This window comes from Macaca fascicularis, chromosome 15 (assembly GCF_037993035.2).
Source record: "Macaca fascicularis isolate 582-1 chromosome 15, T2T-MFA8v1.1".
Lineage (NCBI taxonomy): Eukaryota > Metazoa > Chordata > Mammalia > Primates > Cercopithecidae > Macaca > Macaca fascicularis.
The window spans coordinates 81,722,878-81,737,211 of NC_088389.1; the positions used below are offsets into that span (position 1 = coordinate 81,722,878).

At 39.8% G+C, this 14,334-nt stretch overlaps 1 protein-coding gene across 14 annotated transcripts in view; it reads right to left on the reverse strand.

Moving 5' to 3' along the window:
* The window catches only part of CNTLN (centlein), a 369,520-nt gene extending 355,638 nt beyond the window's left edge, over positions 1 to 13,882 (reverse strand). For all 14 annotated transcript variants that reach the window (XR_012424673.1, XR_012424675.1, XR_012424672.1 and 11 more), the window contains exons 1-2: positions 13,448 to 13,882; positions 6,365 to 6,453 (exon numbers count right to left, since the gene is read on the reverse strand). Coding sequence is in view for 9 of the 14 variants with exons in the window: in XM_074017428.1 (XP_073873529.1) it covers positions 6,365 to 6,453; positions 13,448 to 13,807 (449 nt within the window). In the remaining 5 variants the exon portion in view is untranslated. The remainder of the gene's footprint in view (positions 1 to 6,364; positions 6,454 to 13,447) is intronic.
* Between the last annotated feature and the right edge of the window lie 452 nt (positions 13,883 to 14,334).

Below are 14,334 nucleotides of genomic sequence, written 5' to 3' on the forward strand. Positions count from 1 at the left end.
ACTGTAAACTAGTTCAACCATTGTGGAAGACAGTGTGGCGATTCCTCAAGGATCTAGAACTAGAAATACCATTTGACCCAGCCATTCCATTACTGGGGATATACCCAAAGGATTATATGTCATGCTGTTATAAAGACACATGCACACGTATGTTTATTGCGGCACTATTCACAATAGCAAAGACTTGGAATCAACCCAAATGTCCATCAGTGACAGACTGGATTAAAAAAATGTGGCACATATACACCATGGAATACTATGCAGCCATAAAAAAGGATGAGTTCATGTCCTTTGTAGGGACATGGATGCAGCTGGAAACCATGATTCTCAGCAAACTATCGCAAGAATAGAAAACCAAATACCACATGTTCTCACTCACAGGTGGGAACTGAACAATAAGATCACTTGGACACAGGAAGGGGATGATCACACACCAGGTCCTATTGTGGGAAGGGGGGACGGGGGTGGAGGGAGGGTTAGCATTAGGAGATATACCTAATGTAAATGATGAGTTAATGGGTACAGCACACCAACATGGCACATGTATACATATGTAACAAACCTGCACGTTGTGCACATGTACCCTAGAACTTAAAGTATAAAAAAAAAGTCAGGAAACAACACATGATGGAAAGGATCTGGAGAAATAGAAACACTTTTACACTGTTAGTGGGAGTGTAAATTAGTTCAACCATTGTGGAAGGCAGTGTGGTGATTCCTCAAGATCTATAACTAGAAATACCATTTGGCCCAGCAATCCCATTACTGGGCATATACCCAAAGGATGATAGGTCACTCTGTGATAAAGACACATGCACACATATGTTCACTGCAGCACTATTCACAATAGCAAAGACTTGGAATCAACCCAAATGTCCATCAATGATAGACTGGATAAAGAAAATGTGGCACATATACACCATGGAATACTATGCAGCCATAAAAAATGATGAGTTTATGTCCTTTGCGGGACATGGATTAAGCTGGAAACCATCATTCTCAGCAAACTATCACAAGATCAGAAAACCAAACACCGCATGTTCTCACTCATAAGTGGGAGTTGAACAATGAGAACACATGGACACAGGGAGGGGAAAATCACACACTGGGCCCTGTCAGGGTTGGGGGGCTAGCAGAGGGATAACATTAGGAGAAATACCTAATGTAGGTGACAGGTTGATGGGTGCAGCAAACCACCAGGGCACGTGTATACCTATGTAACAAACTGCATGTACTGCCCATGTAACCAAGAACTTAAAGTATAATAATACAAATAAAAATAAATAAAAATTGTGGCACTATTGTAGTCATTTGCAGGTACACACAAAGTGGCAAAAAATTTGAGTCATACAACCCACATGTTTCCAACTGATGTCAAATAAGGTGACACTCTGCTTCAGCTCTTATACTATAAACACAAGTTGCCTTTTCATGGTTTATTTAGTACCACATTTGTCACATTTTGGTGCTTGTTTTTGATGACTTCAGTCCTTCAAATGATCATCAAGCACAGTGCTGAAGTGCTGGCTAGTGTTCCTAAGTATAAGAAGGTTGTGACATGCCATAAGGAGAAAACAATGTGTTAGATAAGCTTTGTTCAGGCATGAGTTATAGTGCTGTTGGTCATGAGTTCAACATCAATGAACGAACAATAAATGAAATATCTTTAAACAGAAACACACATAAAACAAGGCTATGTGTTGATCAGTTGACAAAATTGTTGTGACCAGAGGCTCACAGGAACCTAACCCCTTAACTTCCTCTAGGAGTAACAGTTCAGTGTTAGCTAATTAAGTATTTGTAGTGACTTTTTAGAACATTACTGTTAGTAACTAGAATTGTCTGTAAACACTAAAGTAATTGTAGCTAAAACAGCATAATATGTAGGATTTGCTTCAAAATCCATTAGTGGTAGAAGGAGAGAGAGAATAGAGGTTTATAGATGAAACATGATTGTCCGTGTGTTGATAACTGTTCAAGGTGAGTGATGAGTACACATGAGAGTTCAATAATGTATTCTCTCTGTCTTTGCACCTAATTAGAATTTTTCCACAATAAAAAGTAAAGCATATACACACAACACATCTACACAGACAGTCCAAATGGGTACTACTGGCATATGGAGTAGAATAGTATAATTCTTTAATTGGGCAGGATTATTCTTTTCATTTCAAGATGTTTAGCAATCTCAGCCTCTATTCACTAGGTCAGTAGCACAATCAGTTGAAACCAATAATACAGGGCAAACTATCCAAAAAGCCATTCATCACAGCATTATTATACTATTTTTTAAAATAGTCCTAATGTACAACAAAATTACAGTGGTTAAATACAAATATACTATATCTAAATAATAGAATATACCATAACCCTAAAAATGATATTATACTTCTTTCTGAGGTGATGAGCTAACAACACGACACTGACAACCCGAAGTCATACCACGTTAAATACATCCTTATCAGCATGGGAAACAAGCAGCCACAAATGAACTATAAATTTGACAAATATCTTAAAAACAGAAGCATAGACTCATAGAAACAAATAAACCAAAAGAGAAAAATTATAATCCAAAACCTAAATAGAAGTCTACAGAAGAGGATGCTGCTTTTCATAGAAGAGGCCCCAGAAAGGCTCTAAGTACCCAATTAGTAAGTACAGACAGCAGAAGCCTGCCGGAATCAAGACAATTAATTAAGAAACCATTTACCAAAAAAAGCTGAGCCTCCCACTCATCCATGTTCAGAACAGTTACCTGCAACATTTGCCTACATCAAATGGCCAAAATCTGCATTCAAAACAACAACCATTTGCCTGGCAAAGATCCCTACTCAGAGTGTTGGGCAAGCAACAGAATTAGAAAAGGACCTGACTTACAGGACCTAACTCTCATTCACCACAATGAAGTCTATCTACTACATACCTTTCAGGAAAGCCTGTGGATAGGCCCCTCCCCAACCCTTACAAAAAGCCCACAGGCGATCCTTACATTCAAAGGAGAAACCTTCCGGTAAACAGATATACAAAAAACAAAAGCAAACCCATATGAGCAACATGCCTATATAAAAGCAAGGCAGTGAATGTTCATCATACACTTGAAGAAAATCAACAGTATCAAAGAGAAAGACAAGGAATTTTTTTTTAATTCAAAAAAAAGAAAGACTAGGAAGAATAAACAGAAGTTACCCAACAGAAAACAAAGATAACACAAGAAACAGAAAAGAACTTAAAAAATTATAATCAGAAAGATTAAAAAGTTATTTTATTAAAGAAAGCTACTTTGAAAAAGGAAAACATTTAAAAATAAGTAATTTTTAGAGGTAAAAATTTGACTGCTAAAATTTAAAAATTCAAATAATCAGAGAGAATCTTCATCCATTTGGGCTGCTATAACAAAATACCTTAGATGGGTAATTTATAAACAACAGAAATGTACTGCTCGCAGTTCTGGAGCACCAGCAGTCCAAGATCAAGGCACCAGCAGATTCAGTGTCTGGTGAGGGTCTGTTCCATGTAAATGACACCTTCTGTATCCTCACATGGCAGAAGAGAAGGGAGGCTCCTTAAATCCCTTTAGAAGGGCACTAATCCCATTTATGAGGGCTGAGCCCTCATGATGTAATCACTTCCAAAAGGTCTCATCTACATTATCGTATTGAGTATTAGGGTCCAACATACGAATTTTGGTGGGACACCAACATTCAGATCATAGCATAGAGCAAACAGAAGAATTCCACTTATTGATGGAACAAAAAGTAGGAAGGCCACCGAAGAGATACAACAAAAGATAAAAAGATGGAAAACATGAGATAAGAAAGAAAACAGAAAAGAAGGTCAAATCTGTAAGCTCCAACCTCTAACAGAGTGCTAAAACAAAGAATACAATGAAGAAAAGATATGAGAACATTGTATCAATCAAAAGAAAATCTCACATTTTGAGATGGAAAGGCCCACCAAAGACTAAGAAGAATAAACTTTCAAAGGACCCAAATAAACAGATGATGTTGAGATTTTACAATAGTGCACCTAAAGAGAAAATCCTACAAGCTTCAAGCAAGTATCTAGGAAGAAACAAGAATCACACTGATGAGCTCCTTGGTAGCATTACAGTATGCTCGAATTAGATAACAGAACTATGCTTTCAAAAATCCAAGGCAAAATACATGGACATAAAATAATTATGTTCAGCTGAAGTGCCAACTAAGTGTAAGGGCAAAAGAAAGACATTTTCAGTCATATAAGGAGTCAGAAAATGTGCCACCTGTCCATCCTTTCTCAGAAAAAAAAAATACTTGAAAATAATCTGACAAAAAAGAAAAGGATGATCTGGCATCCTAGAAACTGTGTAATAAGTTCAGCTGTACAATGAAAAGAAAATCTAAAATGACAAATGTGAGTAGGTTCAGAAAGTAATCCATACCATAAGCCAAAGAGGACAAGGAAAAATGTCCTCAGCCTATTATACAAATGTCTGACAAAGAACATAGACATTCTTTATAAGAAAAACTAAAGAGAAGGGCAATGAGAAATTCCAGGGGGGAATGCTGTCCAGGAAGTCCATGGTTTAAAAATTAAACAGACCTAAATGGATCATAATTTGGACAATTAATAGACTACACAGAAAGATCATCTGTTTGACCTTGATATTTAGAACATTATTTTTAACAGACATGGGTTGAGTATTTGGCATATCATTTTCACTTCTCAGTGGATGTGAACATACTACATGGTTCTCTAGGAAGTATTTACATAGTAATAAAATTATAAATGCCACTTATAGTTTCTAATTTCAAAAATAAACTCAAAATCCAAGGAATCTCACAGTGTAATCTACAGACACCAGAATTACCTGGAAATGTTATTTTAAACTTTATTTTAAACCTAGATCCCACCCCTAGAGATTCAGTAGATCAGGTAAAAGGCCCAGAGATCTTCATTTTAATAAATTCTCCAAGTATAACTTGTGCACACTAAATTTTGAGAGTCACAGTTATAAAACAGTAATCTCCAAAATTTCTCATTACACCTTATCAACAAAAGACTTTTGAACACCTACCTCTCATATACAGTATGTTTATTTATAAATTGTATGTTATATGAATGTATACTTTGTATATTATAAATATGAAAAATAGACATTGTAAAGGATGAGGAAAATGAACTAACAATAATTTAATATATGCTTCTGTTTAACCAGGAGAAAAGTAAAAATTATGGATAGGTTTAGAAAGTTTTAAAAAATAACAAATAAAAGGAGGGGAGAATAAAGAATCATGGAAATGACAATTGAAGTCCCAAGGCTTCTCTAGAAGGCTTATTCTACTAAAAAAACAGAGGTAGTCTGAGAGTGATCACATTTCATCTCAAAAATGATTGAGGAAGTAATAAGGGTACTTCAACAAAAGACTTAATTCTGATCATCAGAAGGAAAAAAAATGATTGATGAATCAGACATACAAGCCACATGAGAAGAAACTGATTATACTATTTTAAGTGTTCATAATAACCAAAGATGGTAAAATTAGACATACTCAGGCATGTATCACAGATTTTTAACAAGTCAAATTTCAGACAACACTGGAATGATCCCAGGACTAGAGACTCCAAAGGTGAATATAATTCAAGTAATGAAAAATGATATTCAGATTTTAGGATCACGATTCCAATTTTTAAAAAAGGAAAAGGAAAAGGTATCCATATGTTTAGCTTCTCATTTAAGAAGTATAACGAAATCCATTTACTAGGAAAGCAAGTGTTTTAATTGCTGTGCTAAGTGTCATGGGAATATACCAAATGTTTGATAGGAAGAACCCAGGATCATTCCACTGCTTCTAATGATCAAGAAGAGGCCCAACAATCTACAGTTAAATGGGCAGTTCCTACAGGATAATATGGAGTGCTAAGTAAAATCCCTTAATCTACTCCAGAACACTTAGTCTACACCAGCAAGGTCATCCCAGGCTTTCAATTACACACTGCAGTTATCTTAGGGGAAAACTGAGTCACGTCTAGTAAGTTCCCTATAGAGGCAGTCTATGAGTAAAAAGTCAAACAACAGGGACTTCGCCGATTTTTAAGGTTGAACTGTAACAGCTCAAGACACACACACACAGTATTTAACACATAATTTTATCTCTTAACTACACACTCTCCAAATACGTCAGAATATGAACAGGAATAGGGCCTACCTATACTTGGTGAACTGGCACCCTTCATTATCCAACAATTTTAATTTTCGGCTCCACATTTATTTAGACATTAAATGGATCTCTTTAGGAGATTAATGACAAGTATTAACTTTAATAATGAAGAGAAACAAACTCAACACACCAAATACTCATGAAAAAATAATTTGAGAGCTCACCTTTCCACAACCAAACTGACCACTTGTGTGAGATCTGGGTTTGTCACCTGGAGACGTTTCCACAAAGACCATACAAATTCTTTATCAGCCTTAAAGAAATAAAAGAGAATTTAGATGCATTGCTTTGTAGTGAAATAAGATACTACATTAAATTTTAAAATGAAAAACCAATTACTTGATCCCTAGTTGTATAACTACACCAACTGACTCTCTTTAAAGGTATGGGGGAAAGCTTTATTTTAAAAAGTTATTACACAGGTAATCCACATTCACTTTTACTATTTCTATCACCTATATTTTGGGATACAACTGTTGAAATGCTAAATATCTAATTAAATTTGCTCTAAAAGGAAACTTCCCTCACCGCTGCCCCATTTTCAGCTCCCCTTTTATCAAAACTCCCTGAAAGAGTTGCCTCTAATTACTATGTCTATTTCCTATCTCCCATTCACTCTATAATGCTTCCCAGTAAGATTTTCCTCCCCACCATTATGATAAAATCATTATTCAAGTTCCTCTATGTTGCCAAATCCAAAGGACAATGGGTAATTTCAGTCCTTATTACCTAGGTTAGTTGTTATTAACCTTGGCTGACAGGAATCCCTTTTGGGGAGCTTTTAAAAAATAGGGACGAATTAGAGATTCTGATTAATTGGTCTTAGGTTAGATCCAAGCATCACTATGTTTTAAAAGTGCCTTGAGTGAATCTGTGCACTCTGGGTTGAGAACCACTGCCCTGGGTGACCTTATATCAGAACCATGATTTTAAATACCAACGCTACACTGAGACTCGCACATTTCTATCTAGAGTCATTTCCTCTACTCTTAGGTCCAGACTGCATATTCAACTGCATATTCCATAATTATCTCCAACTGCATATTCAATAATTCCACTTGAAAACCTAATAGATATCTTAAATTTAACTTGTCCAAAATAAAATTATTGGTTCCTTACCCTCTCACAAATCTGCCCCTCTCCCTCCCAGAAATTGATACTGCCATCTATTCGTTTATTCAAAGATCTAAAACAGTAGTATCCAATCTTTTGGCTTCCCTGGGCCACAGCGAAAGAAGAATTATCTTGAGCCACATATAAAATACACTAACACTAACAATAGTTAATGAGCTAAAAAAATTGCAAAATAAATATCATAATGTTTTAAGAAAGTTTAATAATTTGTGTTAGGCCGCATTCAAAGCCATCCTGGGCTACATGCAGCCTGCCCGTGAGCTGGGTGTTAGGGTTAGGTTGATCTAAAACTTAGGAGTCAATCTTGATTATTCTTTTTTTTTTTTTTTCCCTGAGACGGAGTCTTGCTCTGTCACCCAGGCTGGAGTGCAGTGGCGCAATCTCAGCTCACTGCAACCTCTGCCTCCCAGGTTCAAGTGATTCTTCTGCCTCAACCTCCTGAGTAGCTGGGACTACAGGCACGCACCACCACACCCAGCTAATTTTTGTATTTTTAGTAGAGATAGGGTTTCACCATATTGGCCAGGCTGGTCTCGAACTCCTGACCTCATGATCTACCTGCCTCAGCCTCCCAAAGTGCTGGGATTACAGGCATGAGCCACCGTGCCCGGCCAATCTTGGTTATTCTTTTCTCCTCACACTTCATATCCAATCATCAACAAACCCTACTGTCTTTATCTACATTATAGGCAAATTCTGAACACTCTCACCACTTCTACCACTATCACCCCAGTCCAAGTCAATTCCATCTCTTGCCCAGCTCTCCATCATGGTCTCACAGCCTTCTAACTCAAAACTCTCCAGTGGGTTTCCATCAAATTAGGAAACTAATCCAAACTCTGTGTCAAGGCTACAAGAGTCCATATGGCCTGGCCCATATACACCTTCCCAACCTCAGCCGTCACTTTCCTCCTTGCTCACACAGACGTTCTTACTCTACTTGAACCAGGGCCAATGCACATACTGCATCATCCATCACATTTTCACATAGAGTATTCCCTCACTTCATTCAAGTCTTTGCTTAAATCTTAAATAATATCTCAAGTGAATTCTTCCCTGACTACTATCATAGTCACCAAAACTCCCAAGTCTCTAGTAACCCCTTTTCCAGTTGCAATTTTGTTTTCACAGCACATTTCGTTTAATAATCCTGTATGTTTAGTGATTTCATTTTACTTGTGTGGCAGATACCTCAATTTCTATCTCCATCATCCGTTCTTTTTGGTTACAGAAACAATTCTCCCCAAGTAACAGACCGATCTCTCTTGCCTTATGGGTTATACGACTATGTTCTCTCAATGAAATATAAGTGCTGTTGGAAACTTAGAGGAAATCTTAAAATCAGACTTGTGTCTACCCATTGTCAGAAATATTCTTCCCAGTCTGTTGTTGCTTATTGATTTTTTTGAAAAAGCAAGTTATTAATTTTACATACTCAAATGTATCCATCTTTTCCATTATGGCTTATGGACTTCATGTACCAGTTAGAAAAGCCTTCTCTATTTCAAGATTAGAAATGTATTTACCCATTTCTTCTTCTGGAATTTTTGGTTTTTAGTATTTTTGAATCGACAGATAAAAATTGCATATATTTATGGCATACAACATGTTTTATGTATACATTTTAGAATGGTTAAATCAAGCTAATTAACATAACCATTAGGGCTGGCACAGTGGGTCACATCTGTAATCCCAGCACTTTGGGAGGCCAAGATGGGAGGGGATCATTTGAGTCCAGAAGTTTGAGACTGGCCTGGGCAACATAGTGAGACCCCCATCGCTACAAACTTAAAAATTAGTTAGTCGTAGTGGAATACACCTGTAGTTCCAGCTACTCAGGAGACTGAGGGTGGGAGGATCGCTGAGCCCGGGAAGTCAAGGCTACAATGAGCCATGATCGTGCCACCATACAGCCTGGGCGACAGACCAAAACCCTATCTCAAAAAACAAAGAAGAAAACATAACCATTACCTCATACACCCACCATTTTTTTGTGATGAGAGCATTTAAAATTTATTATCTTAGTAATTTTCAAGTACACAATCTATTGTTATTAACTATAACACCATGCTGTACAGTAAGTCTGGTGATATGAAAAAAAATTCTTTTGTGAACAATAAAATGTTACAAATGGATTGTGGAACTGCATTATATATGAGTTTTGTGAATTTTTTAGTTATTTAAATGCTATATTATGTTCAATTTGGATTACATCTAGAATTATTAAAAAAAAACTTTCATATACAAAAAAAAATTCCCCCCCAAAAAAACACAGAACTAGTTTTCAAACTGTTCCAGACATTAATACAAGGAAACTAACTACTATCAATCACTCATATTCTCTTTATATTTTTCCTTCAGGCACTAAACGATGTTCTTTTTAAATAACAAAAATAAAAACCTTAGCCAGATGTGGTAGCGCACCCCTATAAGGCTGAGATGGACAAATGGCTTAAGTTCAGAAGTTCGAAACCAATCTGGGCAACACAGGGAGACAGAGACCCCATCTCTACAAAAAATACAAAAATTAGCCTAGCGTGGTAGCACACACCTGCAGTCCCAGCTACTCTGGAGGCTGAGGTGGGTGGATCCTTTGAGCCCAGGAGGTCAACACTGCAATGAGCCAGGACTGCATCACTGTACTCCAGCACCGGTGACAGAGGGAGACCGTCACAAATAAAATGAATACAAAAAATAAAAACCTAAGATTACTCATTATAAAATTCCTTTTTTTTTTTTTTTTTTTTTTGAGACAAAGTCTCATTCTGTTGCCCAAGCTGGAGGGCAGTGGCGCAATCTCAGCACACTGCAACCTTCACCTCCCACGTTCAAGCAATTCTCCTGCCTCAGCCTCCCATGTAGCTGGGATTAATGGTGCATGCTGCCACACTCTGCTGATTTCTGTACATTAGTAGAGACTGGGTTTCACCATGTTGGCCAGGCTGGTCTCAAACTCCCAACCTCAAGTGATCCACCCACCTCAGCCTCCCAAACTACTGTCATTATAAAATTCTTTATTCTCAGGCCAGGCGCAGTGGCTCACACCCAGCACTTTGGGAGGCCAAGGCGGGCAGATCACAAGGTCAGGAGTTCGAGACCAGCCTGACCAACATGGTGAAACCCTGTCTCTACTAAAAATACAAAAATTAGCCGGCGTGGTGGTGCACGCCTGTAATCCCAGTTACTCAGGAGGCTGAGGCGGGAGAACAGCTTGAACCCGGGAGGCAGAGGTTGCAGTGAGCCCAGATTACGCCACTGCGCTCCAGCCTGGGCAACAGAGCGAGACTGCATCTCAAAAAAAAAAAAAAAATTCTTTATTCTCACTATGTAACTTCCAACCAGAATCAAATAATAATTTTTAAAAATATATAATCAAAATTAAAAATGTAGTGGAGTTGGGTTCTAAATTAGTGAAATAGGGTATTAAATGTCATGGATGCAAAATTGCCCTTTGGAACACCCTTGAAAGATTCCTTAGGAAAAAGCTACATTTGGAAGCTAACCTACTACTCTCAGTAAGTGCAATGCAGACAGCTTTTCTTCCCTCATTGAAATTAGTCACTTTTTCTCCAGGTAAGCATTATTTATAGTTCACTTGCTAATCAGGAAGCCATATTGTTTAAAAGTTTAATTAGATAATACAATCACTTAGAGTGGGATGAGATGCTGATATTAGGAGAAACGTCTGATTACTTTCTATTACATGCTTGTTCTGAGGCATTCCAATGATGCAGAATGGTATGGGGAATTACTCAAACTTCACCAAGCACACATCATTGAATTCCCGTAAGTGGAATGTGAAAGCAAAACAAATTAAATGAAGCTACTACTTATGACAATGGACTAATTAGCAGTGTTCTTTTTCCCAAACTATATGTTTCAAGCATTGTTGGGTTCTGAAATTAATTTAGATCTGGACAGCATTTTTTAAAGGAACAGAACTGAAAAAATATCAGCCCACACAATGTTAGGGAATGTATTCTTTCTGAAAATATATGTATATGTGTGTGTCCTTACTAGGTTGAGATACAAAATGAATTTTACTTCAAGTTGTAATTTTCAGCAGTTTTAATGTTATGTATTCTTGGGTACTGTCATTTCTAGCTGAACAAATAAGCGGGAGAATAAACTTTAAAAGATGTAAAAGTGAATATTTAATCACCTAAATGCTTTTTTACAAAACAATTGGGAGTTCAATTACTCTTTTTCCCCAAGATTCCCCAAGAGCAGGTGTCTCATTTGACTAAGGCTTTTATGGTGCGGGATACTGCCTACAATTATAAGAGTATTAATATTACAAAATCTAAGAAATAATCATTCCAGACTCTTATGACCATCTCTGTATTCTCATATTTGCCAAGAGTATGTCAATCATTTTCCTAGTCTATATACGTCCTAGGTCACAAAAGCCAATACCATGTTTGGAGCCACATTTTTAAAAATGTGTTTGCGGGAAGAGGTTCATCAGGCTGTTTCTAACAGACTGACTTACTTAACCAAGTCATTCATAAAAAAGTAAGTATCTTAGCTCTTTAGCCAGCTAAAGGCCTAACTATGTGGGGAGGCAGAGGTGGGAGGAAAGAGAGTGGAAAATAATTAGGACTCAAGAGTATTAAAGGGTTCACATCTTAAAACTCCCCAAAGGGTGAGGGCGGCAGATGACAAATGTTTCAATTCATTGTTGCCATTTATTGATCCCTTTGCTCCTTATCCAACGAAGAACAGAAAAATGGGAAAATGAAAAGTGGGCACCACATAAAATGTCCCAACCTTGTTCAACCAAAGGCATATTCGATTTGAAGATGGTCCCATTTTTACACCCTCTACTCAGTCAGCAAGGACCTATAAAACGGGCAAAAGAATTCAACAGAACAAACTATGAGAGAATGAATTTCTGTAATCCCAGCACTTTGGGAGGCAAAGGCGGGCGGTTCACGAGGTCAGGAGATCAAGACCATCCTGGCTGACATGGTGAAACCCCATCTCTAGTAAAAATACAAAAAATTAGCCGGGTGTGGTGGCGGGTACCTGTGGTCCCAGCTACTGGGGAGGCTGAGGCAGGAGTATGGCGTGAACCCAGGAGGCGGAGCTTGCAGTGAGCCAAGATAGTGCCACTGCACTCCACTCTGGGTGACAGAGCGAGACTCCATCTCAAAAAAAAAAAAAAAAAGAATGAATTTCATGAATTGTTTTATTAAACTGATGATACTGTTCACAAAGTTACTTTGATGTTCAGCAGTTCCTAACTGGTTTCTACCTTGAAGGCAGAGTGACTTAAACATCTACTGTTTAGTGAGTTTCCCACATCCAATCTCCCAACCCTATCTGAAGGTTCTGGTAAAATCAAAAGAGATGATGGTAGGGATGCAAAACTAAAGGAAAATTCAATCTCTTTAAACAGGAGTATAGTCAAGTCCATCCTTACAAAAACTCTACAAACAGGAAAGTAATGTTAATGCAATTGACTTAGCAAATGTTTTTCACTGGCAATATCACATGAAAATGGGATTTCTCACTCAAGGACCGCGGAATTACTATAGCTGGTTAGTAAATACCAAGCATTATCTATTGTAAGTTCCCGGCTCTGAGACTTTGTAAACGTTACTGGTCTGTGTTTACAACTTAAGTTTGGGTAAAAACAAAGCCAAGTGTGGGTTTGAAATTTTAAAAACAGGCTCCTTCATCGATGGATTTTACTTTAACAAAAATGTTTACACTTTCCTGTTTATTTCAACTAGTGGACTGCATGTCACTTCTGGGCCCCAGGCAGGTATTGGCTATAGTCACCACCAAGAACTTGGGCTTTGTGGGAACGGGAGGGGATGCGACTGCGAGTATCCAAGTGACCAAAACCAAACCCCGGCGCGGAGGCGAAGCCTATCTGGCCGCTGTTCGGAAAGGGGCAGGGGCCCGGGGTCGGGGAGCCGTCGGGGAGCCGGGCGCAGTGGCGTCTCTCCAGCCCCCGGCCACGGGCTTAGCAGGGTGTGCAGCCGAGAGGGAGCGCCGCCGGGCGGGGCGGGGTAGGTCCCCAGGCAGAGGAAGAAGGGCGCGCCTCCCCACGGGTCCCGGCCCCGCTGTGGTGGGGAAAGGCCGGCTGCGAGAGTCCTCGATACCTGACACAGGGCCAACTCCTCCTTTAGGCTGCTCAGCTCTTCCTCCAGCAGCTGCGTCCGGGTCACCATCGCCTCCTCTACCGAGATGCCCTCTAGCCGTCTGGACCCCATGGGCGCGCTGAGGAGGGGAGCATGAGCCGGAGCTGCCCCACCAGGCCCTCGCCGGCCCCCTGACCCTTCTTCGCCCAGCCAGATTTTATCACTTTTGTCCGCGACCACCTCCCGCGCTGCGCCGGCAAAACCCGAGGCCTCACTGCGCACTGCGTGTACCTCAGCTCCCCGCCCAACACGTGGGGACCTGGGGCCCAACTGTCGCACTGGGGGCGGAGGGTACGGTGAGGGAGGCGAACGCGCCGCCATGGCTGCAGCAGCTAACGGGTCAAGTTCCCTGTTGGAAACTCCACCTCCCTTTCCCCAACCCGGCAAGCCCGGAACGCTGAGCCGCGCATGCGCGAGTCTTTTCCCGCCTTGGCCAGCGGTGTCTCGTGTTCTGTGGCCCTGGCCGGCTTCCCGCGGGCAATGCGCCCAGCGCGAGCGTTGGGGTACGCACGCGCCGTGGCCCGAAAGGGTGAGGCCGGTCAGCCGGGCGGGCCATCCAGAGGTCCTGTGCCTGAGTCCTTGGCCAGGATCGCCTGGATTTCCCGCCCATCTAAAGCCCTGCCCGCCACTTCCATCCCACCTCTTAAAGCCTTCCTTGACAAGCCCCCAGCCACAAATGATCCTTAACTGTGAAATCCCTCTCCTTCAAGGTCCCTGCCAACTCGTGTGTCACGTTTCATTGACCGCCCTGGAGTGTCAGTTACACGGCTAATCTCTCCAGCGCTATTGTAAGTTCCTTGAGGATCAAGGCATAAGTTTTACACTTAAGTGTTTTCTTCACACCCCTT